At 35.0% G+C, this 25642-nt stretch overlaps 2 protein-coding genes across 3 annotated transcripts in view; both read right to left on the reverse strand.

Moving 5' to 3' along the window:
• Positions 1-25642, reverse strand: part of LOC142346191 (uncharacterized) — a 332292-nt gene that overhangs the window by 43347 nt on the left and 263303 nt on the right. Inside the window, exons 6-10 of the mRNA XM_075398701.1 lie at positions 24116-24252; positions 15356-15459; positions 13746-13766; positions 13442-13489; positions 3487-3705 (exon numbers count right to left, since the gene is read on the reverse strand). Of these exons, the coding sequence (XP_075254816.1) occupies positions 3487-3705; positions 13442-13489; positions 13746-13766; positions 15356-15459; positions 24116-24252 (529 nt within the window). The remainder of the gene's footprint in view (positions 1-3486; positions 3706-13441; positions 13490-13745; positions 13767-15355; positions 15460-24115; positions 24253-25642) is intronic.
• On the reverse strand, positions 5000-8153 carry LOC142345745 (uncharacterized). Of its 2 annotated transcripts, none has more exons than XM_075398045.1 (2): positions 6712-8153; positions 5000-6207 (listed from the first exon to the last, which is right to left on the reverse strand). In XM_075398045.1, the coding sequence occupies exon 2, from the start codon at positions 6194-6196 to the stop codon at positions 5570-5572; it is 627 nt and encodes a 208-aa protein (XP_075254160.1). In that variant the 5' UTR covers positions 6197-6207; positions 6712-8153; the 3' UTR covers positions 5000-5569. The 2 variants fall into 2 exon arrangements, with proteins under 2 accessions (XP_075254160.1, XP_075254159.1); XM_075398044.1 differs by having other exon boundaries at positions 5000-6234.

Below are 25642 nucleotides of genomic sequence, written 5' to 3' on the forward strand. Positions count from 1 at the left end.
TGTAGGTTGTTCTCTTTTCCGACTAAACAAAGTCGCAAAGTCATGTAAAGGAAAAAGTTAAAATACTCAATCCATGACTGTCTGCAGACAAATTAGTTGTTAACCTTTAAATTTTGGAACAGTTTCTTCAAGTATTAGCTTTTAGCTAGGTGGCATTAGTGTTAAAGTTGAACCTGATTGTAAGTATCTTCGTGTTTATCTTGATGGAAAATTATCTTATCAATATCATTGATTTTTTGATTTTACACTATCCAAATTAGGTAAGCAATGACGCTTGGTCTCAAAGTCAAGATCCTATGTTCCCCGTAAAAACCTGAATTATTATCGAACCAATTATTTAGCATATGAAAGCTGTAAATAATCATCTTTAAATTTCGTGAAAGAACGCCACATCTACGAATTACAGAAATTTCTGCTAAAAACAATCAACTGTCATCATAATTTATCTCTGAGCAACAAAAACCGCCAAGACGGTCAGTCATAGATCTTCATGGACTTCTGTTGAAAAAAAAGAAAGGATTTCCCTTCATACGCAGCAAACTGTACAACATACTTCAGAAAAGCGAAGTTTACAAGTGATCTTAAATATACCCGGCAGATTGCCGGACAATAGCCGCCAATGATTCCCATAACTCTATTGGGACTGAAAGAAAAGAAAATATCAACAAAAATTGATTTTTGTATAAAAACATTTTCAAGTGCGATTTATTTTTATGTCATTTCGTAATTGAACATACTCCTGTCTCTCAGTGAGAGGCTACAGGGTCTAGTATCAATACCAATAAGCATTATAGATAGTAACTAAAACTTATGGGAACAAAGTTCAAGTACCGGGCATCTAAAAATGGGCTTTATGGGTTTATCCCGTTTCTATTTCTGACTTTGATTTTTTATACTGACTCTCTTCATATTGAATTGCTTTGCTGAGCGGCTTCTGTTCAAAAGGACTTTGAGCAAAAGAGTGAAACTAGCCTAGAGAAGTCAAAAGATTTCACGCAAAATGTCGAAAAAGCGGCAAAATGGGTTAAGCGAAAAAGTTCGACGAAGTAAAAAAAAATAGGAGCTCTATAATAGCCGGCTGAGAAGATGAGGGCGGCTATTAATAACTTAAAAATTAAAAGTTATCACAACCTTGAGGAAACCTTTAATAAAATCGGGAATTGGTTAAACATGTTTTTGAACTGTAGAATTCCAATTTTTCTTACCCTTACTTGGATGCTAAAGAAACCCCATTTAAAGCTGTGATTCCAGCCAGAATATTTCACCCCTCTAGCTCTAATTTAGGAGAAAAGGTCGTTTTTCTGATTTTTTTATAATAAAAAGAACTTAAAATGAAAAAACTTTCTCAAATTACCGTGGTGGAACAAAGAGAAAAACAAACTAAGATGAACAGCCATCTAAATGAAATATTTTGACATTCAGTTTTCACATTCAGTTTTCACATTTTGACAACAGGGAAAGAAGGAAACAAAAAAAATTGTATCATCATTTTATCATCACAATTTTGATGGTCGACTCGTGAAGTTGAAATTCTGTTTTTTTTAGATATTGGTGTACAACGTAAGCGCATTTTTGGAGGCCTTTTCGGGTTGATAGCAATCTAGCAAAGATCAAGATATCAATGCATGGGAACGCCTTGAAGATATCCCATCGGAACAATAATCGTCAATTTTAGTCTCTTGACATAGCTTCGAAACGTAAAATCTTGGCCCAGCCATCGTTTTTACATTCGAATTGTTTTAAATTAGCGCTCAGTTGTCTGTGGTTTGTTAAAATCCAACACTTTACAAAGTCTGCTAAGGTCACAATGACAGTTTTTTGTATCAATTTCTTCTCTAAGTTCTCTGTCAAATCAGTGATGCATCATTTTCGAGAAATTAGACGCAAACCCATGTTTATTAAAGCGCATAACGTTTTTTTGTGTAAATAATATCTAGAATAAGTTGAGCATATGTTCAGTACTAGATCCGAAGTTGAGTTAATAATAGATTCTTCCTTGAAGTAAAATAATTGAGTCTCAATTTATTTCTGTGCAGGTATTTGCTTTAAAAAATATTTTCTATTATTTTTTATTAACGTTTCATTAATGATTTTTTGGTTATTATTTTGAAATTTGTAACCTGGGTGTCGAATAGGGTACCGGTACTGTCCAATTCGTTCAACTTCTCTCGCACAACAATTGCTCAAAATTGGTGTAATCTGGCCAATCAATGACTGTTGATAGTTAAGGTTTGCGGCTGACAACGTCTTTTACAATATCACAATTTTTCTTTCTCTACGCCAAAATGCAAGATTATGTTGGCTAAAACCTGAATCAGTAGATTCCTCCTGCAACTACAATACTTAACGATCATTGAAATAAGATCTGTCTGATTGCAGAGAATCTGATATGGCATCGTTTGAAGTATTGGAGGTAATTAAATCAGCACCATTTCCATAAATGGAAACATGATATATCGAAGATACCGTGTTGTCTATCATTCATGCACTCGAACTACCTTCTGCCCAAACGTTTCTCAAAAAAATATGGCCCCCTTTAACTAACTTATCACACGTTAATTATTCCGCTAACCACAAAAACAAGCTTAGGCCATGCAAGCCGGCGAATAATGGACGTGGAACCACATGACCAAAAATCAATGAAAATGTTAGTCGACATTTTTAAGTTAAGACAAAGCATAACGCAAAATCAACGTTCTGCTGGTCTTGTTATTAGTTAAACACAACTCCACAAAATTCAAACATAACCGAATAACTTCGCGCGAGCGGTTGGCTTTTTCAGTAGCTAGCTACGGTTTAGTGAGGCTAAATTTAGCATTGCAGGTGCGTGAGGTAACAGCAGCGAGGGGGGGGGGGGTGGTGCACGGGGTTGGGGGGATTGATGGGACGCAACGGTGGGGCACAGTTTCTTTGGCTGCACGGGGCCACGTACTTACGGCCGGCCGGCCTGAACGATGTGCAGGGGAGCTGATGTTGCAGAAGGGGGAAGTTGGGGTGGGGGGGGGGGTCCAAAGAGCCGCCCTTCACACCATCACTATGAGTATACCTCTGCAAAACAGTTTCTGTGAATTGCATACTTGGAGACTAGGGAGCTCAAAGGCTTTAAGAGGATTTAATGCCCTCCCGAGCGCTACCTTTTATCCCGTTTTGAAGACGAAAAGTCAAATGGGTGAGACGAAAAATCGGCAAAGCCAAAAATCGCATAAAAAGACCACAGGACTAACATAATTGCTACAAGCTTCGTTTCAGAGGATTTAATTATATGCTTCACGTCAAATACCAGTTAAGCATTAGCTCAGACAAACACTAGCGGAATACTCATAACCACTGACCAGTGAAATGGAGCGTTTGCTCTACAGCTTAGTGATCAAGAGTAGTAACGCACTCATCTTCAAGTTAGTTGAAAGCTTCAAACATTCTTGCACACTATTTTAGTGGCCACAATTTCAAGATTGGATTAACATCTCCGTTTACAAAGAAACCAACCTGAGGCCGTATGCGATACGCTTCCACCACTATTAGCCATGCTAGCCCATTGGCTCTTGAGGGAAGACACGTTGGCACTGACACCGGGGGAGGCCTGGCTACTCTGGGAGTCCCGGTCAATGACAAGCGTCTCCTGGTTCTCCCCACTTGCCACGGATTCAAAGCGGGACTTAAGACTCTTCAGGTCCGGCAGCGAGACGTCGTCTTCTTCGTTCACATCTGTCAAACATTAACTCAAGTTCAACTTTGAAACATTGTAAAAATTTTTTAAAGACCTGTGATATGATCAACGCAACAAACATTGATAAACATACTGCATCAGAATGAACTTTCCAGGCCTTCCCATGCTCTTAGGATTCCCGATTCATTCACTTCCAAGCCCCGCAAGCAATCAATAACATTAATGTCGTAGCGTTACGAAGAAATTATGAATAAAAAACGATCCAAGACTAAACTTCAAGCAATAAACTTCCTCCAAAAAACTTACAAGCAATAAACTACCTTTCGCGACTTCGAAGCGCTAATAAAACATTTTTATATCCCTTCTAAACAGCAAAATAAAAGCAAATATCAAAACGTCCAAATGATACGAGAATGAAACTAACAAATGCGTAATAATAAGATCGCATGAAAAAGACCACAAGACGAATTTGCTTGTTACAAACTTCATTTGCTAGCAATTATAAAGAACTATATTTCAATATAACAAACAGCGTCTTAGTCAAAAAACCATTATCTGCTCTTTGATGAAATCAAGAATTGGATAAAGTGAAAGTGATGAAAACCAGCGAGAGTGCTAAAGAAAACAAACTGCAGTTGGAACTTCGAAAGAAAATCTACATAAACACTAAAATACAATAAAAAACAAACAAACACTGAAAGTCACCAAAGTGGAAAACCAATTCCTTCAGATGCACTAGTTGCTTTCAATTTTGTCTTAAAATTCATTTGACACCAACAGAGAACAGCAATGAATCATAAAAACTTCTCAAACACTGTACGGACTTCCACAAAACAACCCAACAACTTCAAGGAAAATACGGTAAATATGAGAGCATTGGTTATTAAATAAGCTTGCCCGCCGATTGCCAAAATAGCTGCAAATTAGATTAAAGCGCAGTAGTATACAGATAACAACATATACAGAAAAGAGCTGATGAGAGTTCTAGATGCAATCTTCCAAATCAATTAAAGACCTCAAATTTTTTTTAAAATGGCACTATTACCAGCAAACTGCAGGAAAATAGCCACCCTTGACCCTAGTTATTCGTTGGGTTTGAAACAGTTAAGAGAAAATTAGAGAAAACAGTTAGTCGTAAATTTTTTCTAAGCAACTAAATGTGTTCTCATTTGGTTGGCAATTTCATTAGAATCGATAAAAAATGGTTAATTCAACCACTGAAACGTCAGATAGAATGCTGAATACTCTAGCTGAATACATTTAGTAGTACACTCTAAGGAACTTTGATACCCTAATGCACTAAGTATTTAAACATTGTCTTAACGCCCGGGCTTTAATGGTTTTTCCAGTTTCTTTTGATTTCGCATTTTTATCTTAACACTATTAGCAGTCTGCCAGAAAAAAGCTGCAGTTAAAAAAAGATCTAAACAAATTTTGTAATGACCACATCCTTGCTTCAAGCAGAAACAAATTCACTATTACCCACTACTAGCGTCTAATTGGAGCATGATGTCCCAAGTAGACTTTAAACACCATTTAAAGTCGGTAAACTTCTATGAACACACAAACGTTAGTGTGATCATAAATATTCACGTTCAAGAATAAAAAATTCACTCCAATGAGAACACAACCTTGCGTCATATATACATTCAGTAGAGAAACTGCAGGGAAGAATAAAAAGAACGGCTTTGAATGCAGCGTGAACAAATATTTGTAAAAAAAGATTTGCGACCAAACCAACAACCAAAAGAAAGCTAATACAAAGCTCCACTCAGATATCCCCAAAAACAAAGATATTTTTAAGATTCTAGTCGTTTGCGCCGTACTTATCAGTTTAGCAACAGTTTTAGCTAATTAAATTTTCCGAAAACAGGTACCAATCAGCAAATGGCTGACTCAACCTCAGGTAAGCTCAGCACCAGTAATATAGATCGTCAAACTGTTCAGGAGTAAAAACAAATCAAAATTGGGCAAACAATTACCACCCAGGGTTCTCAATGTCCTCAAACTTATGATCGGACCTATTTTTATGATCTCTCTTCTTTCGTCAGCATCGAACGAATCATCATCAAAACTTTGCTCTTGGCCGTTACTGTCCTTGACAACTTCTTGCTGTTGATCATCCTCTTCTTTATTCTCATCCTTGATTACATCATCTTCTTCATCTTCATCGTTATCAATAAAACGCATCTTCTCATCAGTTTCAGCGATATTTCTATACCCGTTGTCCAAAATGTCCCCCTGACTATCTAAATTCTCTTCGTTGCTACTTTCCCAAATGCGATTTTCTGTGACAGTTGAGATTTCATCCAAAGCTAACTTCAGTTCGCACCTCAAAACAATCTGTTGCTCCTGCATTTGTTCAATGATACGCTGTTGGTCCAACACTAATGCAGTTACGGATGTGAATAGTTCTCGCACACTCCAATCGAGGTTGTAGAAGTCGAGATCATCGGCAATCGATTCTATTTTGAGTCGGATAATTTTGTTCACAGTTTCAGGATCCCCTCCTCCAGTTGTTGATGTCATTTTGTATACTTCTCAGTCAGAATTTATAATAATCTCTCCTTACGAGGTCACAAATCTTTTTATCGCATTTAAAAAAAGGTGTCGACATAGAATAACTTCAAAAAAACTCAGGAGAAAATTGTAGCAGAGTCAAAGACAAAAACTGAGGAAAAACTATTAATTTTGCCATACTGAACTATTGCAGGAAGAAACATGGAAAAATCCCAAATCATTAATCTTGTATAATCCTCAAAACTTTTGTCAAAATTGCTACGAACAACACAATTCGAAAACTAATCCGATTCTCAAAAATGCTAATAACAGAGCGCACGATGCACTACCGATTTATGGAAACAAAGCAATGAAATGGGAAATTTATTCTCTTACATTTTCTAAGAAGGCCCTCTCGTATCATCGCAAACAGCATGAGAAAAGCAATTTCACAATGAATACTATTTATTGCTACAACAATAACCAGTCTAATAAAATTTAGTTAGAAATCCTGAGCGCGAGTTAAGTACACAATTTATGACCACGTTTTTTATCCACGTCCACTATTGAAACATAAAATCCAAGACAGAATCATAAAATTTTTGGGTATAAGAGAACGAAGAAATCAGAGAAGGCAAGGAAAAATCTTGTATTTTTAGGGAAAATTAAAATATCAAAATAGTCACGAATGAGAGTAAGCATAAAACAGTGTAACCAAATAAAAGAGGGCCTACTCGCTTATTTGAGTGCAGCAATGTGTAAACAAATGGAATGAAAAAATGCAACTGACATGGGTCGTATTAATTGTTCACGCGTGTCGGTCTCTTTTTAATCTTGGTATGGTTAGTTTGAGCAGCAGTAAACGCAGGTGGAAATCCAGTCATATCAAGACAATCATCTATCTCTTTCCAAGTCTCGCTTGGTAGACTTGCGGACAAAAGGAATCCATATATGCAATCAAAAATTATCAATTCCAAAGGCACAGGAGTAAAATTTCTCGATAAATCAAATAGAACGAAATATAGGTCAAAAATTGGGGGTGTCAAAAATATATATCAAGCCCAATTATCGATAAAATTCATGACATTGACTAAGTAGAAATTAAACCAAACTATAGACACAAAAAACACGACTGCCGCCAGACAATTTGATAAGCTACGCTCAATTACTATTGTCAAAAATAAACAGATACAAAACAGGACAAGTTAATTTGAAAAACACTTCTTTAAACTTGATGCATAATGGTTAAATTAATCTGTTCAAACTATTCAAAAAAATCAATCCTGTCTCAACAACGAGATCTGTCAATAGTGAGACCAAGAGACTAGAAAATAAGTAGCTAAACGAGCACTGTGAAAATAATAACTGCTCCTCGAGGGAAGCATAAATATTACCTAATAGCTTGCATCCTGAACTAGTGTGCGCTACATTTTGTAATATTCAGAAGGACTGACACCTGTAATTACCGAGACTAAGCAGCAACACAACAACAACAAGTATACAACACAAAAACAACTCACTTCTATCTTTTAAAAAGTGTCAAAGTAAAAAAAAACTAGAAATAACTATATGCCTTTCTAGAGAGCCGCGTTAACCCTTAATTAACGAGACTAAATCAGGGGACAGCAAAATAAATAAAAATAAGGGCAAAAACTTTAAACATGACCGACTAACGTCGGAAGAATTGCTCTCGAACAACTAGTCGGAGCTCTAACTTATTGCAGCCTGCTTCAGTGGGGGGACTAAAAACACTATGGGGGCTTCAAATTGAATCAATACAGATTATTATATACCACTATAGTCACTAATAAAATTTAAAGTGAAAAAGAACACCAATTTTGGCGCACTTTTCATTTGACTTTTAGTAGTGAACTTAAATTCAGCTGCTAAAAAGTGTGAATTAGAATTTTAAATCACACAACACAAAAAAGTCAAGCGAGCAAAAGTCACTCGAAAAGTCAACTAGGTCAAGAAAACATTTTGCATAAAAAAGACCAACATGTTTAAAATAATTGCTTCAAACTTCGTTCGAGAACAATTAAAAAAAATACTGATAGTTTTTGAATAGGAGTGTCTAAGTCGTCGAAAAAGTTAGGAGTAGATTAAAACAATTGATCAGCTTCTATGGGTGCAAAAAGTTCCACCAGTGAGTGCGCCGAATAACCAACCTCCTTCATGTTAGACTAAAGTATTAATCACTCGGCTACCATGCAATTGCAATATCGTATCCTACAACCGCTTGCTTCATTTACAACATGCATAACTTCTTAGATAAGAGCAATTTATATATTACACAATAATCAAAAAGTAAAGCAGGAAAAAGTCGAGAAGCGAGTAAATTGTTGGAACAAACGCAAAAGCGTTTAAAAAAATTGCGTTGAAAAGACACAATTGTTCACAAAAACTGAGTCAAACTTTGTTCGGGAGCAAATAAAACATGAAAATCCCAAAAAGCGCCGACTGTTTTTCAAAGAAGCAGGGTCAAATTCGTAGACAACGAGAGCGCTAGGATAGCTACACAACAACTTCATGCCCTCGAAGCTTAACCTGTTTATCCCGCTTTTGAGGATGAAAAATTCAAAACGTTAGACAAAAAATCGCAAAAAAGACTGCACGGCTAATATAATTGATACAAACTTCGTTTGAGAGGAATTAGAAAGACCTACAAAAAGCTCTGACATCTCACTATAAGAAAAAACGAAGTCAAATTACCGCAAGCAAAACAAAATTTTTGCTAAATTAATAATTTTTTATACTACCGCCCAAATTTGATAATTTTTGAACTGTGAACTAACAAGTACGACAAAAATTTTTAAAAGGACACCATACGATAGCGAATAATTTGAGTGCTGATAAAAACTGCAGTGAAACTTGGAAAAAACATCTACATAAACAATATAATACAAAAAGAACCAAAGAACTAAAATTCAGCTAAACGGATATAGCTTCCTGTATATGTACTCTTTGTTTTCATTTTCTCTAAATTTCCTTTGATCTCAACAGAGGACAGCAAGAAATAAGAAGAAATTCAGAGTAGGACTGTTTGGACTTCATCAAAACAATCCACCAACTACAAGAAAAACAGTGGTCATTAGAGCATTGGTTATAAAAATAACCTGGCCGGTAGATTGCCAAAATGGCCACAAAACAGATTAAAGCGAAGAAGAATACAGGTAGTAACATACAGAAATGAGCTGATCAAAGCGGTAAAACGCAAATTTAAGAAAATTTAAATATTGCCAGCAAACTGTCGGAAGATAGCAGTTGTTGACGCTACTTATCCGTTGGGACTGAAACAGTTTGGGAAAATAAACACAAAAAATGACGACAGCATAATTTTTGTCAAAAAAGTGTTCAAAATTGGTCCGCACTCATTAGATTCAATAATTATGGTGAATTTAGCTTTTATATTAGAGCACAGTAAGCTGAATACTAATAACAGTTAGCAGTATACTCTAAGAAACTGTGATAAAGTAACGCTCTAAAGTTTCAACCAATAATTCTTAGCCGGGCTCTATCGGTTTATCCCGTTTCTTTTGAGTGTGCTATTTGAGCTTGACCGTATTCACCGCATAACGTAATTCAAAAAGTGAAAAAATTTAAATAGTATTTAAATGTAAAAAGAAAAACATGAACGGACGTTGAAGAAAACGAATTACAAAAACATAGCAGGACAAGGCCTGAAAACAGTCCTAAGAATTACTTCAAGACATCAACTAAGCTACAAAATATTTTACGAGACCAGCAAACAAACAAACAGTAAGAACCAAGACACAAAAGAATAAATTCACTAAGTTAAAAGAAAAAGAACATTGGCATTTAATTTGGAAGTTATTGGTACTAGCAAGTTGAAAACCATCATTTTCAATTAAAAAATCAAAAAAAGAGAACAGAAAACTTGCAAACTAAGTGAAATCTCTATAGACATATAAGAAACAAGCAGAGGCAGGCTAAAATATTGGTTAGTGTAAAAAAAAGCGAGGTCAACAAAAATCTACTATGATAAAATCAAAGCAAGAACACAGCTTCAAACTTAGCATAAACACATCTTCAAACAAAGACAGCAAAACTCAAGGAAGAACTTATCATAAAAAGACATGCACCTATACAATAATTGCTCAAAACTTCGTTCGGGAGCAGTTACAGCCTAAGTCTACAATGTCTAAATAAATTGAAAACGAATACTTAAAGAAGTTTAGATCTCAACGAAGTTAGATGTTAATGCTTAGTTAAGATCAAAGTCAAAGAAATATGAACCAACCTACGTCGCACGAATTGCTCTCGAACAACAGGCGCAAGCAATTTAAATTTGTGAGTTGAGCTTGACTTTTATGGGTGCAAACAAACACCGATCTCAAAAGGGTTAGAATCCGCTACGTACAGGAGGATTTAAGTCTCACACCTTAATCACAGAGCCTTTCACGGCTTTGATTCTCATGGGCTCGTAATCGCTTTTATTTTAGCAACAAACTTAATTTCGGTATAAAAGCAATTGAGATCACACAGAAGTTAATCGTAGGGTCACTTGAAAGCGAAAAATGTTTTAGAAAAAGCAAAAACTGCCAAGCAAAAAAAATTTTCCGTAAAAAGACAATTTTGCAATAATTGCTTTAAATTTTGTTCGACAGCAATTAAAAACGAAACCGCACCACTGTGGACTTGAAAACTGACATTCTTACAACGATTGCATGCCTTCCGAGAAACTTCATCGGCGTCAACATAGGTCTACTGAAGTTAACTCAGGTACTCTACTTCCATGTTTGTATCATCAGACTTTATAGTTTATCCCGAATCAAAAATCTCAAAGCAATCAACAAAATGTGTGAACTTGACTTAGTAAGCAGACAAACCAAGCATAACGTAGGTCAGCATGCCTTCACAGCTCGTAACAAACGTCTTGGACAAAGAAATCATTACATGACATACAATTCATAACATTTCTTTGCAAATAAATCCCATAGGCAAAACTTAAAACAAGACAATGAACAAGACCAGAAAATCTGATTAAACAAATAAACACAGTGAAAACAAAAATTATCACAAACCAAAATTTTGCTTAGGGGTTTACAATTTTTTTATCAGTGAAACACTTAGGGGTTTACAATTAGGGGTTTACAATTGTTTTATCAGTGAAACACTTTTCATAGGACAAAAATTAAACAAGTCAGATGGAAAATAGAAAATCATCAATTGTATAACATAGCCGGCAGATTGCGAGAATAGCTGCGAAATAGACTTGCGTGCTACATAAATTAGATAGATATAAGTTGAAAAAGTTATTGGTGCAGCTCAAAGGCTATGTTGAAAACATTCAGCGACAAATTAATAAAGCTTGTTGAAATTTATTCCGCAGAATCATTTTTAGAGTGAGAAATGGCGTCATTGAGTGGGAAGTGATGCATACGCTGTCAGTGAGAGGTAGAAGTCATTCAGAAAATTTGACTTTTTCAGCTTTGCTGTGTGAACAAAAGAAAAAAGAGCGTCAGACGACGAAAACAAAAAAAAACATAGCGAGAATTCCAATAACGACTCGAAAACATATCCTCCGAAAGAACTCGCTTTTCATATAGCTAATATCTCCTGGCAGAACGCCACAATGCAGAGAAAACAACAGTCTTAAGTCAAAGAACAAAAGAAAATTTGCCAGAAAAAAATTAACAAGAAAAATTAGGAAAATTCAATCTATTCTCAAAGTTGTAAAAGTACACAGACAAAAGAAAACCGTTGTTTCAAGCAATGAAAGCAAGTTATCCAGTCACAAAACAACAGCCAGGCCTTAATGATTTCACGAACACCTATTTTTGAAGAAAAGCAGAAAAAATGAGAAAAGGTCAAATTGCATAGAAAGAGACAACTTGTAGCAAAAAAACTAGCATCCTTTATAGTAAATAGACCCCAGAGGCTTTAATTCAATTACCATTAAATTCAGAAAAACAATATAATGGGCCAAAAATTGCCAAAAGACTAAACATACCCGGCAGATTGTCGGAAAATTGCCGCCGTTGACGCACATTGGGAATGAAACAGAAAAAGAAAAAATTAGAGACAGAAATTGACCGAATTCTTCTGTGTGAAAGTTTCCTTATTTGATGTGCAAATTCTGCATATTGGGTTCGCTTTTGAAATTACACTTAATTCAGCTACTACACTGAAGGCCATTAAGAAAATACTAATGCCAGCTAACAATCGCCTTAATGAACTTTGATAACCTACTTCTCTATGCCTTTTACTGCTCTAGATTTTTTTGGGAATTGGGTGAATACCAAAAAAAAACCTTAAGAGGAGCACTTGATTTAAACTAAGTCGATAAACATCTTAAAACATCTCTACAATTAAACTGTTCGGATGAGAAAAGTTTGAAGAAGAGGGACATATATCATATATTCTCCGTTTCTGCAAATTTTAGCTGGAATTCTGAGCATGGACCAGAAAATGCTCGCCAAAATGCGCAGTTAAGGACCAGTTAGGCGAAAAAATGTAGACAGTCGAGAAAAAATCAACAGATTTTGTGGGAATTGGGCAAATACGAACTAAAACCTCTAAAGGATCACTTGATTTGAACTGAGTGGATAAATATCTCAAAACTTTAGTAGCTTTGACTGTATTTTGTCAAGTATTTTCTAATTAAGACCAACGCTAGGGTCAATTAACTACGATATAATTTTAAATGCTCTTTTTAAGTGTTTTAATTGGTATTCGTCTGATTTTTACAAACTATAAGCTAAAATTTTCTCCTGATATCACAAAAAATCGCCTGCTCTTGTGCAAGGCAGCTGAGCAAAAACATTGCATAAAAATAAACGTTGACAATAATTGCATCCAGCTTTGTTAGAGACCAATTAATAATTTAACAAGTAGTTATGCCTTGAAAACAAACATTGGGCGATCAAATACTGGCTATTCAGCAAATTTTCTACAATCAAATTAACCGAATGAAAATTGATTGATGAAAAAAGAATGCATAACATATATATTCTCCATTTCTGCCAATTCTAACTCAAATTATGTGTATGGAACAGAAATTTATTAATATATTCAATAAATCTTCACCAAATGCCCAATTGCGAACCTGCCATTTTAACATGTGAAAGGCTAGCTCCGAAAACAAAGAAGAGTGCAAACATTCTCCATTCTGTTGGGAAAAAATAGAAAAACCAGATCCCCATCCGCCGAGTAATGAAAAATTATGATCAGACTCAAATAAATTGATTCAAATTTAGGGACCAAGATTTCGGATGAACGTTTATGCTTCATTATTTCTGTAAACTAAATTACCTTCTGTCTTTTGCTGCATTGCGGCCTCATTCTCCATGTTTGAAGTCTCTGTAACAAAAGTTGACATTTACTGCCTCTGAACAACTAACAGCACACGAAGAAATTTCAGCATACACTCCCAGGAACACAGATGAAATTATTTTGCAGACACAGCGTAATTAATAGTAAACAATTGAGTATTTATCGGCAACTTCTACAGCAATGAAAGATGTCAAATGTTGCAAAATTACGCTAACCTGATTGATAACAGATAGAAAGTCACAAAAACAAAGACAGAGCAAATAATAGATTTGACTATACTTACGATGGAAGTTTTTGAGAGCACCTGCAAACACACAAAGGCAAGCGGTTAGATTATTAGTATCAGCGTTGTTGGCTCTTAATTCGTATCAAGCAAATGAATTTTGATTAAAATAGCAAATACATGATTCGTGGTGATTAGTATACGTTTAGTCAAAGAATCATAATCGATATTAATCAAAAACTTACCATGCGAACTAATGTTGTACTTCTAATAATTATTTTCTGAAACTCCTAGACTATTAAAAAGGACTTATTGAAAAACATTTGAAAAATTGACCATTGAAAAATCGGAATATTTTTACCATGTTAATTACCTATTTTAATTGAAAGCTTTAAAAACTAATACCTCGTCAAATCAAGACAACTGCTGACGTCATACTAACGCTTTCAATAATACTGTTAAAGCATGATTTTCTATTTCCATAGCTAATACCGGTAGCTTCCTTAATAATGACTGAAGCCACGCTATGAAAATAGCAAAAACCTTGAGGGGTTGTTGCACTACTATTCCAAATGGCGCAGTAGTCTTAATACATTCTAATTCTTTCCCACTCTCACGCACGTGTACCCATGTGACCAATTCCTCAATGTTGAACGGACTAACCCAATGCGCGCGCCCGCCAAGCATGCAAACTGCTTTATAATGTCCCAATAAGGTGGTCTATTTCAAGCTAGACAACAGAAGTAATAAAATCAAGGACCGAAATAGCTCTACCAGAAGCAAGAGCAAGAACCAGGCAAATCTCATTTCAGACGTTTACTCATGTTAAGTGTATGTTTATTAACTGGTATTTTGTTAGTAGATCAGACCACAAATTGAGCGTCGACGACTTATTTGTGGTCTTAAGTTTATAACAGTTTCAACAGTCGTGTATGAATTAGACCAGTTTGCAGAACCTAACAAGTTCAACTGAACTGACATCCTTATTTAAGGGGTCAAAATCATGCTTCAAATGGTCACAGTAAACGAATCTGTTTTAAATTTACCTGTTTTTTGTACACAATAGTCGCCGACGACAGTCTCAAAAATAGCAAAACTAAATTGATTTTGTCTGCTCAAAATAGAGTCAAACTAATTCTGTTCAATCAACTTTACGTCTCGATGGTCATTCAAACAATGACCAGTCGGACAATTAAACGTGCATCAGAGCTCGATTAATCTTTCTCTCGTTTCGTTTTGTTAAAATATCACAACTTTACATTTCATATACTGATTCAAGAAAGGGCTGTTAATCAACGCAGCAATTGTCCTACATTTTGTCGAACAAAATAATGTACAAAATGCATCATACACGGTTTTGAACAAAAAAAATCAGAGGGCGTAAAAACTGAATAAATGTGCATCAATATGACGTATTTTTCAAGAAAATGAAACTGATTCTAATAATAAAACTTTCTCTTTTGGAGCTTAGAGCGTCGTTTCAGCAAATCTTGCGACGATGAAATGCTACGTTTCATGCAACTTCGTTTTAATGAGAAGATTTAGTTGCAGAGCTTTGCATTGATGAGGAAGCTTTAACTCGTGAAACTTAGTTTTAACACGCATTTAACGAGGGTTTTTGTTTTTTTCATTCCATGTAATTGTCGAAGCAGTTCACACTAGTAACTCACCACTGTTAGACTCGATGTTGTAGGATCCCTTGACCTTGAACAACTGCTGGAAGTGGGGCTTGCAATACAATTCCCCGTTTACCGAGAGGCAATAAGTTGACATCCTGAAATAAGATTTGACATTGATTTCATCAGCGCTGCTGCATGCCAACAATCCTGCCTTTATAGAAAAAGGTCCAAACTGTTGTTTTTATTGCCACATTTACCAACAGAAATTGCCTACCTGGAGATCAAAAACGTGGACATCAGTTTTTCAACAGAAAACACGACGACTCACCTGAAAATAGCCGCCGTTGACGCGCTTGATGCACATCGAGATTGAAACAGAAAAAGAAAAAAGAAGACAAAGTGACCGAATTTTCTTCTGTTTTTTTTCAGTGTTAAAAAGTGTCCAGTATCAGTTAGATTTGATCAAAGGTAAAACGAATTTTAAAAAAAACATAGCAGAACAAGTCCTGAAGTACAATTAAAAGAATTTTCATTGACTAAAGAAAAGACTAGACCTAGAACAGACTAGGAGTGAATTGGGAAAACCATTTCCAAAAAAAAAATCAGATCAAAAATATCTAAAATAACTGAAAATCAATGTCGCATGTGAACAAAAAACCCCTAGCGAGAAAGAGAACTTCGGTTCAAACAAAAAACCAGGCCTAGAATGAAAAATGAATGGATTGGAAAAGCCATTTAAAAAATATCCGATCAAATAAAAAAACAGTAAACATCAAAGTGAAATGGCCGCATGTGAACAAAAAACCACTAGCGAGGAAGCGAATAACTGTTCAACCACCGTTTTCTCACTCTACTTTAAAATTAGAGTAAAAAATTTCACGCCGCAAAACCACTCGCTTTTTCGCTCCACTTCCTATTTCGACGTGACCGAAATCACTACAATTTGACTTCAAGAATGGCGGACGAATCGCTCTCAAACGGCTCGATAGTTTACAATAGAATCCTGCAAAACTGGGGGTGCACTTCAGAGAAATTTGCTTCGTACAATGCACATTAGATCATCTATACGCATAACTTTTGGACACTAACAAATTAGAACATATCTCCTATGTCAATCTAATGAATTCACCGCCCTCTTACAAAGACTACTATGAGGATACTGCAAAATACTAACATAACCGTTATGACCACCGTCGAACGAATTACTCTCAAATGACAGTCGAAGAACTGGATTTGGTCGATGATAGCTTCATAATATGGAGAACAGGCTCACTGAGTAAGGTAAGAGCGTGGCTTAAAAAAGTGGGGGTCCAAAAAGTTAAAATCACATTTCACACCAATGAAACGCTGTCTCCTCAGCAGCTTCGGTGAACTATGTAATTAGAGTCTAAAAAAACTCTAATGGCAACACATCAACATAGTAACCCCGGTCTTTACCAGTTAATCATTTTGGATGATAAGAAGTCAAATCGATGAAGACGAATAAATGATAAAACATAGCAGGACAAGTCCTGAAATACAATTCAAAGAATTGAATGAAAAACTTCGAACTACTCTACCTGACCAGCAGATCAATTAAACAATGCTATCCAAAACAAAAACAAAATCATCTAAAAAAATTGAGAAACAAACAATCAAACAAACTAAACAATAATACTCATTACTAAAACTCTTGAAGCTTTATCAAGAAAGGCAAAATTTGATCGCTTTAAATAGACCTATTTCAAAAATATGCTCAAAACCAATTTTTGTTTCTGAAATTGCTGCAGTATTATATCTGCAAGTGCTGAAAAAATTCATTAGCCCTTGAAGATCGATTAACTCGAAAATGACCCAAAAAAACATGAAATCAATTGCAAATTTCAATCAAATGTTGCTGAAAATTGTGATATTAATATCTTAAGAAACATTTCTGCGTCTCTAGAGGCTATCCAGTAACCCAATTCCAAGCCTTAAAAAAATAATTGGTTCAAATACCGATCGGCAATAATTTTTATATAAAATTTGAAATTTCAAAAGATAGAAATTTGTTCCATTAACATGTTGAAATCCATTCAATTGCCCCCTAGCAACTATTTAATAACATACTATCAAGCCCTGTATGAGGTTATCTGGGTACTTAGGCAAGAAAAACTGAATAAAAGACAAATTTTTAAAATTCTAAAGGTTAAATTGTTGAAAACAAATCCATTGAAGCTAACAACCAAGCAGTAACTTTTTTGCAGACCGTGGAATAGGTCTCCTAGAACTTGAGAATGGACAAATATCAAAAATGACAAAAACTTTAGGAAACCTAAAAAAATGCAGACTTTATTAGAAAAAAGCTAAAATTCGAGACAATAAAAAGTTGAAAACCAATCCATTGTTACTAGAAACTATACAGTACTCTATTATCAAACCTTGAAGGAGATTCCCTGGCCCCTGAATCTGGAAAAACTCAAAAAATAACAAAAATTTTCAAAGAACTTAAAATGCAAAAATTAGTATCATTAAAACTAGTATCATAGCGAAAATTAGTATCATGAGTTTGTGTTTGTAGTACCAAAACATTAAGCTCATAAAATGGTCATAACAACTAATTTTGTCTTGCAAAAGGCCTTCATCAACTCTGAAAAACTTCAACTTATGACTAATCAAACAAAAAACTAAAAAAAAAATCACAAAAAACATGAAAAATTGTACCATTTTGAGCCCAAAAACTCCTGAAAATGATCTTTTAACCTTAAATTGAGGACATCCCAGCAGCTGCACCACTCTAAGCACTTGAAGGACTACTAACGTCCACTTTGGGCCTCTAATGAAACTTAATGCCCGCTGGGCTTTATCTTTTTATCCCGTTTTGACAGATCAAAGTCATTGAAAAATGTGTGAACACATTGAAAAATGTGTAAAAAAAAGCACAGCGCCCCAATACAATTCAAATTCTTTGAACTGTAAAAAAGGTAAATCGATTAAAAAGACTAACAAACCCAAACCATCACTTGCAAATTGCCGGAAAATAACCACCGCTGACCCCCTTTAGGACTTTCGGGATTGAAACACAATCAGAGAAAGATTCAAAGGCTATTCTTCTACGTGTCCAAATGTGTTCTAGTTTTGTGTGCTGTTTCAGTTAGATTACACAATTATAGTAAATTTGGCTTCTTTCTACTTTTTAGGCCTAAAACTGATGCCATAACATAAAGTACTCGCTCTATTTATCTTTGATAATCTAATTCACTCTGCCAATGACCCGGCTTTATAGGTTTATCCAGTTTCTTTTGCTCCTTTGAACTTGAGTGTATTCCTATATTGCGTAAATTATTGAGTCCTAGGAATCCATTTAGTAAAAAATAGTGAGTGAGGTGAGTCAGAAAACAAACGGTGGTTATTAAGGAGGAGGTGAGGCCGACTGTGGTTATTAACAAGCGCCATACCAGACAGATTGCCAGAAAAAAGCCACCAATTATTCCATTATCCCCAATTAGGGCTGAAAGAGCAAGCTAAATTAATGTCATTTCGTAGTTGGACATACTCCTGTTTCTCAAAGATAGGACTTACATAAAACAAAAAACGAGATCAAAAGGAAAACGATTTAAGAACAGCAATTACAATCCAAATACTGAAAATTACAATCCAAATACTGAAATTACAATCCAAAATTACAATCCAAATACTGAATCCCGAATTACAATCCAAATACTGAAAAAATAGGAATCTGACAATTAAAATTTCTAGCAACATTAAACTATGTCAATTAACAGAGCACAATCTCATACGAGCAAATATAAACAAAAAAAGAAAAAAAACTTGAAAGCAATTTAAAAATTTTAAAACTCAAACTTTTTAAACTTTTAAAAGTCAAAACCACACAATTTATAAATATTGACATTATGTGCCCATAGAATCAGTACCATAAAAACTTTAAAAAATCAGTACTTGAAAATCAGTAACAGAAAATGCAAAAAAGTGCAACAAAAAAGAGGCGAACATGCAAGATTTGGCAAAATCCTGAGACTTTGTGGCGTCAAAGAAAAAATAAGGACTACAGGCTAAAATTATACAAATAACTACAGGCTAAAATCGTTAATCACAACAGAACACGACATTAGAAGTAATAAAACTACCGTTAGCAGTTCCGTTAGCTGAAAAAAAAACAAATGGAGTCAAGGTAGTAAAATTCACCAAAACCTTCCCAAAACAAATGCTTCCTAAGTCGATGCACCGAGAACTATAAGTTCAAGCCGATAAAATTCACGAGATTTGCGCCGCATTAATAGGGCGATTAGAACTGTTTTGAGACTTAGCGACAAGACCTCAAGAAAAGCACGAAAACGGACACCTCAAAAATTCAATTAATTAAAAATACAAAACCAAAGCTATAATAACAATCAATTGAACCTATTACATAGCGTCTACTGAGCTCTAGACAGCTAATAAGACCAGTCATTGATGAGACTAAGAAACAGAACAACAATAAAATTACACGTGTATAACAAAACTTTTATTGCTGATATTTTATTTAAATGAACCATGTCTTATATAATCCATTAATTTGCCCTTGACGAATTCAAACACAACTTTGCAAAATTATAATACATGCATGACCTTTTGAAAACATTGGTTGAAAAAAAGAAAATGTGATGCATGTGAAAAAAGAAAAGAACCACCTTCAAAACCGACAGTTCGTTTAAACACCTATTTTTCACCCCCCTCTGAAGGTAATTTGAAAAAAAAAACGCTTCAAACCTACTAGTCTTTTAGCTCCCTCTAATACTATGGCGATATTAAAATCACCACTCTAATTTGAGTTCTTCGACGTAAAAAAAGTCGAAAAAAGTAAAATAGATCTTTAAAAAGGCGGCGGAGCAATACAATCCAAATCCTTCGGATAGTAGAGCGCCTAAATAAGCCTTTGAGAAGGTGACAACGGATATCAATAAATTCTACACTTCAACATTAGCAACTACCGTCGAAAGACTTGCTTTAGAGCATGTGGTGCCTTCATTTTGCTGTAGCCTGTTGTTGGGAGTAGTGGGAAGGGTGGATGTGGGCAAAAATACCACTATAGGGGCTTGAAATGGTTTATTAGAGCTTATTTTGTAACACCACGAAATTGAAATTATCAAAACAAATTTTGCTTGCAGCATTCTTTATCTGAATTGCTCCAACTGCTTTCAGCTGCCTAAATCTGCGAATGGTAGAGTAGTTAAGATCAGGCAAAACTCAGAAATTCAAACTTATAAAAATCTCTCGAAACGTAAAAATGGACTTGCCGGAAATTTTGCAAAGGGCATTAAAAACACTATACTACATACAACAAATGCTTTCGTCCTAGAGCAATAAGGAATTCCGCATTAATTTCACCGGTACCGATATTCATGCTGGTAAACAATTTCTTTGTCCAAACTTTGACAACTTGCAACAATTTGTATTTTCGAGGGCTTTACAGGCGCTACTCATAAAACAAGCAGACTAATTTTAAAGAAGTTAAAAGTTTTTCGTCAAAAACGTCGAAAAACGATTTTTAAATGAATCAAACATTGCCGACTAGCGTCGGGTGAAACCTAAGGTGAATTGCTCTCAAACAACTGACACACAGTAGCAGCTAACGGGGGCTCAATGATGCTGACTTAAGCTTGACTGAGAAAGACGAAAAGGTGATAAATTAGGGGGCTTAATAGAGGAGAGGGACTGGTTGGAGCCGATTGGTGGGTCTGAAGAGCTTAGCTTACATATTGACACCAAGTCATTCTCGGTTTCATTTTACCAAATTCATAATCAACAGCAGCAATGGATAATTTCACTTCAAATTGCCATAAAACTACAGTGCCAGCAATACAAAACATAGCCGGCAGATTGCCGAAATAGCTGCGAAAGAATATTCTTGAGTAATAATCGGCTGCATTAACCCCTGGGCTACATGTCCCTTATTTCTATTACAAACAACTTTGTTTCAGCACGAGACACAAATTCTGAATGCCAGCGATTTAGTTCACGCGAAAAGCAAGAAATCAAGCGTGAGGCGACAGAATGTTCTAGAACAAAATGTAAAACGAAAAGAGCGTCAGACGACGAAACAAAAAACATAGCCGGAAGAATTCCGGAAACGACTTGAAATAGAAAAGTGACCACCCTCGCCGTCCTAATGCACATTCTACATAATTATGTTAAGCATTTTGAACCAACAACTGACAGAAACTGATATACCGTCTGATAAAATTTAGTTTCAGTTGAGACTACAACAAAAACATTGGTAAACGACGCTGTAAAACAGGTAGTTTAGACAAAAATAATAACAATTGACAAAAAATAATAACAAAAATAGTAAACAACTTCTTAAATGGGTTGGTAAAGAGAAAAGAGGAAAGGGAAAGATGACGGTCAAAAACGAAAAATTCTCCGAAAAAAGTTCTATACAAATTCTAAAAGCACTGTTAATCAATCAAACCAAATTGTTATGTACGTTCTTTCGTACAACAGACAACCATCAAATAATTGCAGAAGTACTAAACAGACACCCATCCAATAATTGACGAAGAAGTAAAAAACAATAAAGAAAAATAAGAAAATTGTTTAAATTATTTAAGTGTAAAGTGCCCTCTTTGCATTTAAAGATTATTCCCAAAAAGTATTCAGCAAAAGATTTTCATAGCTTCTTTTGCTAGATCGGTCACTCATCCAAAAGGCAGGAGAGATACATCAAACGAATATTTAACAATTCCAAAACAAAAAAAACCTGAAAAAAAGATATTCGTGTAATGGAATTTAATGGAAAAATGTCATATCTAGACTTGAAGTATCAACTCTTAGTAGCACCACCTATAGAATAACTCTTAACTAAGAATAAAGAGAAAAACTACAGCGAGAAGCGTAAGATCAGAAGAAATAGGCGATAACCATGAAAAACATCCGAAAGTCAAAAAAATGCTCAAACGTGCAATACTGCTAGGACAACTGATTTTAACCACACAAGTCCGCAAATGAAACCAAAAATAGAAGCAAAATACAAAAAAAGCTGGAAAAGATTAAAAATAAGACCAAATGGTAAAATAGCTGAAAACAAAATCTTGAAGTGGAACATTTACTTCAGATGGTCAAAACTGTTTCAAAACACACTATGACTGATCTAGACAACTGTGAAAAACACTTTTGATAGACAAAACTGTAATTAAAACTAATAAACCGCGTTAAAAAATCCACACGTGATCAAAAAATTTCACTTGCTTAGAAAAAAAATTTGCACACCAACTTTTCTCGCTCTCTCTCTCTCTCTCTCTCTCTCTCGACATATATGAAGAGCAAATCAAATCTGTCTATTATAATTGCTCCTCGATTCCCTCAGCCTTTTGACCTTAATTTTCATATGAAGCAATTACTTTTACATCCAGTTTTAAATACACTCCACATTATCGATCAAAAAATAAGTGCATATATTTATAAAGCAATCATCGGTTAAAAACATTACACTGTTATCATTGTGTCTTGATTTAAAAAGTTTGAAAAAAGATTAGAGATTCGAGAAATTAAAAAGACTTGCAAAAAAGGTCAAAATATCAAAATTATATATAAAAATACATTAAAATGGTTAATTAAAAATTAATTTTCATTGAATTTCAATCATTAAACGTCAAAAAATGATTCCGTTTTTTCACAGAAGGAATATTTCCACGATTTAAAACCAAAAACGAACAAACCGACTAATGTCAAAAGAATTGCTCTCGAACGACAGGCGGGTGGAAAAACATTTGACCCCGCCGGGATTCGAACCAGACCTCCCGATCCATAACCAGATGCACTGACCACCCAGCTATCAGGCGCTTGTTTTTGCTATGCTGCAACCGACTTTATATTAGCAACAAGCTTTACTTTGAAGTGATAGCAATAGAGATCACTCAAAAATGAACGAAAGCGTGAAAAATTAATCTGAGAAGTCAAAGAATGTTCTGGAAGAAAAAAGCGGAAAATGGTCAAGCAAAAAAAAATTCATAAAAAAGACCAACACATTTAAAATAATTGATATATGAATTGCATAAAAACGGTTTAGTAAGTGTATAATTTCATAAAACAAAAAAAAAACCTCACGTTCAAAAGAGTTGTTCAATGCAAAAATTGTCGAAAGAACGTTGCCATATACACTGGTTTTAAAGAAAAAAGTCCTCTCTCAGATCCAAAAATGAAGAAATTAAGAAAAAAATTCAAAAATTAACTAAAAAGTCGAGAAATGTGTGCCCATTTTACACTTGAAAAGAATTATAAGACTGAGCAAAACTTTGCAGTATCAATTTCATAAATTCACGAATTAATGCAGCATTGATCCAAAACTATTTCTACAAAAACCACATTACAAGTAAAATAAAAATTGAGCCAAATGGACAAAAAACGGTTAACTATATGCGCCAGTCTCTTTATAACTCTTTTTTGAAAGTCATAAAGTCATTCACTGAACTCAGCGCTTGATCAAAAAACTTCTCTTGCTTAGAAAAAATCTGACCATGACAGCTTTTCTCACTTTCGCTTTTAGGTCAAAATACCTCATAAACAAAACTACTTCCTGTAAAAAAAGAATGATAAACCAATACTCTCCTTCGAGTCGTAAAAAACCAATAGCACCGCAATATAGCTCCGCTCAGCTTAGAGCTTCGCAGCAATAAAAAGTTTTCTTTTCGGTCTTCTTGAGAAAAAAGAGTCTCCATCAGCAAGATAGGCCGGTAAAAACTATTTAGTAACCAGAAATTTTCATTTAGTTCTTCAAAAATGCTTCGGTTAATTCATAAAGGATCATTCATTTTGAAATTATTTTTGACCATCTTTAGATCTGAAGGAACTAACGTGAGCACACGGTTGCATTGTTTGCATCTGAAGCAGCTCTTGTGATAGACAGAGTTGTTCACTGATATCTTCTCTGTCTCGTACACTTTCTTACCGCATACCTTACACAGCTGCGACTTGTCCACGTCCAGGGATTGCTGCAATCAAAGGAAAAACATCAGATTCAATTTTTAAAAATAATTACGACAATTAGACAGAGGATATTAATTCTCGTTACCACCAAGGTAATTTTGAGAAACATTGGGTGCGCGTTTTGACATTAGAGACTTTTGCCTTTATTTTTAATCAGTTATCATTTCAAGAGCCATGCTATTTCTTTTTTAAAGCTTTTTTTAATGAGTTCCCAAGTTCAAGCTATCGGAAACACTTTAAAGCAATTCTGCATCTGTTCTATCAAAATACATTCTCCGTTAAGAATTATTCTAAACATCTGCGGATAAATATTTTAAGCTTTCTCGAATATAATCACAACTGAAATTCTGTAGCTCCAACCAGGTAATAGGGAATGTCAAAACTGTAGTGGTATGAATGACTATGACAGTAATTCAGGGAGAGAATAAACCTTCAGGGAGAGTGGAGACGTTGACTACAAGGTATATAATCAAAAGTACATGGTGAGGAAAACTGTTTTAATTGGGGTTAGTTTCTGTATTTTTCGCATTATAGCAGCCACTCATGCTCAGTAGAGCTAGAATGGAGAAGTACCCATTGAGGGGATTATATACCATAATTGCCGCTATAATGGGAAGATATTAGTTTTGGACGACTAACAATGAAAACTTACTCGTCTAAATATCTTGATCAAATCAACAATAAAAGCTTTATGTACACTAATAAAAATATTGCCTGACAACAGCTGCGAAAAGTTGATTGTCTGACAATTATTAAGGGGGTGGGTAGGTAGGGGTGCGGGAGGGGGGGGGGGGGGGGTGCGTAGCTAGGTCAGGAGGCTTTTGGGCACGGAGCACGGACTGTTGTGATGTCACAAATTCTCAAAATCCTTTAACCATTAATATTTCCTAATGCTACTAACTTTTAAACCCGAAACACACAACGTTGGAAAACAGAATTTAATGTTCGAAAAGAAACAAGTCATGAATACATGCTTCAGCTTTCAAAAATATAGCAGAACAAGCCCTGAATTACAATCCAAACATTTGGATAAATTAATGACTTGACTATCGGCAACTTTACACGTCAAAAATTACAAAACGATTTTATTATTTCCAATATGGCAAAAAAATGCAAATAGAACAAATGAGGCAAGATTCAAAAATTAACGACAACTTTTGGAAAACAATGGTGTCTAGGTCAGCAACAATAGCTTCAAAAGAAACTAGAAAAGTATTATATTCAGCCGCATTAGAAGGCCGAGGAAACCTATTTGTTCCACAGATAATAGACAGCAACAGAAAATCAGCAAAAACGGTAAAAACTCTTAAATCCATCCTATCATAAAAAACATTAAATTGGCATAGACTTCATTCATCAGCCGATGAAACCTGTTAATAAATAGACTGTGTCAAG

The sequence above is a fragment of the Convolutriloba macropyga genome, chromosome 9 (assembly GCF_964194025.1).
Source record: "Convolutriloba macropyga chromosome 9, txConMacr16.3, whole genome shotgun sequence".
NCBI classification, from domain to species: Eukaryota; Metazoa; Xenacoelomorpha; order Acoela; family Convolutidae; genus Convolutriloba; species Convolutriloba macropyga.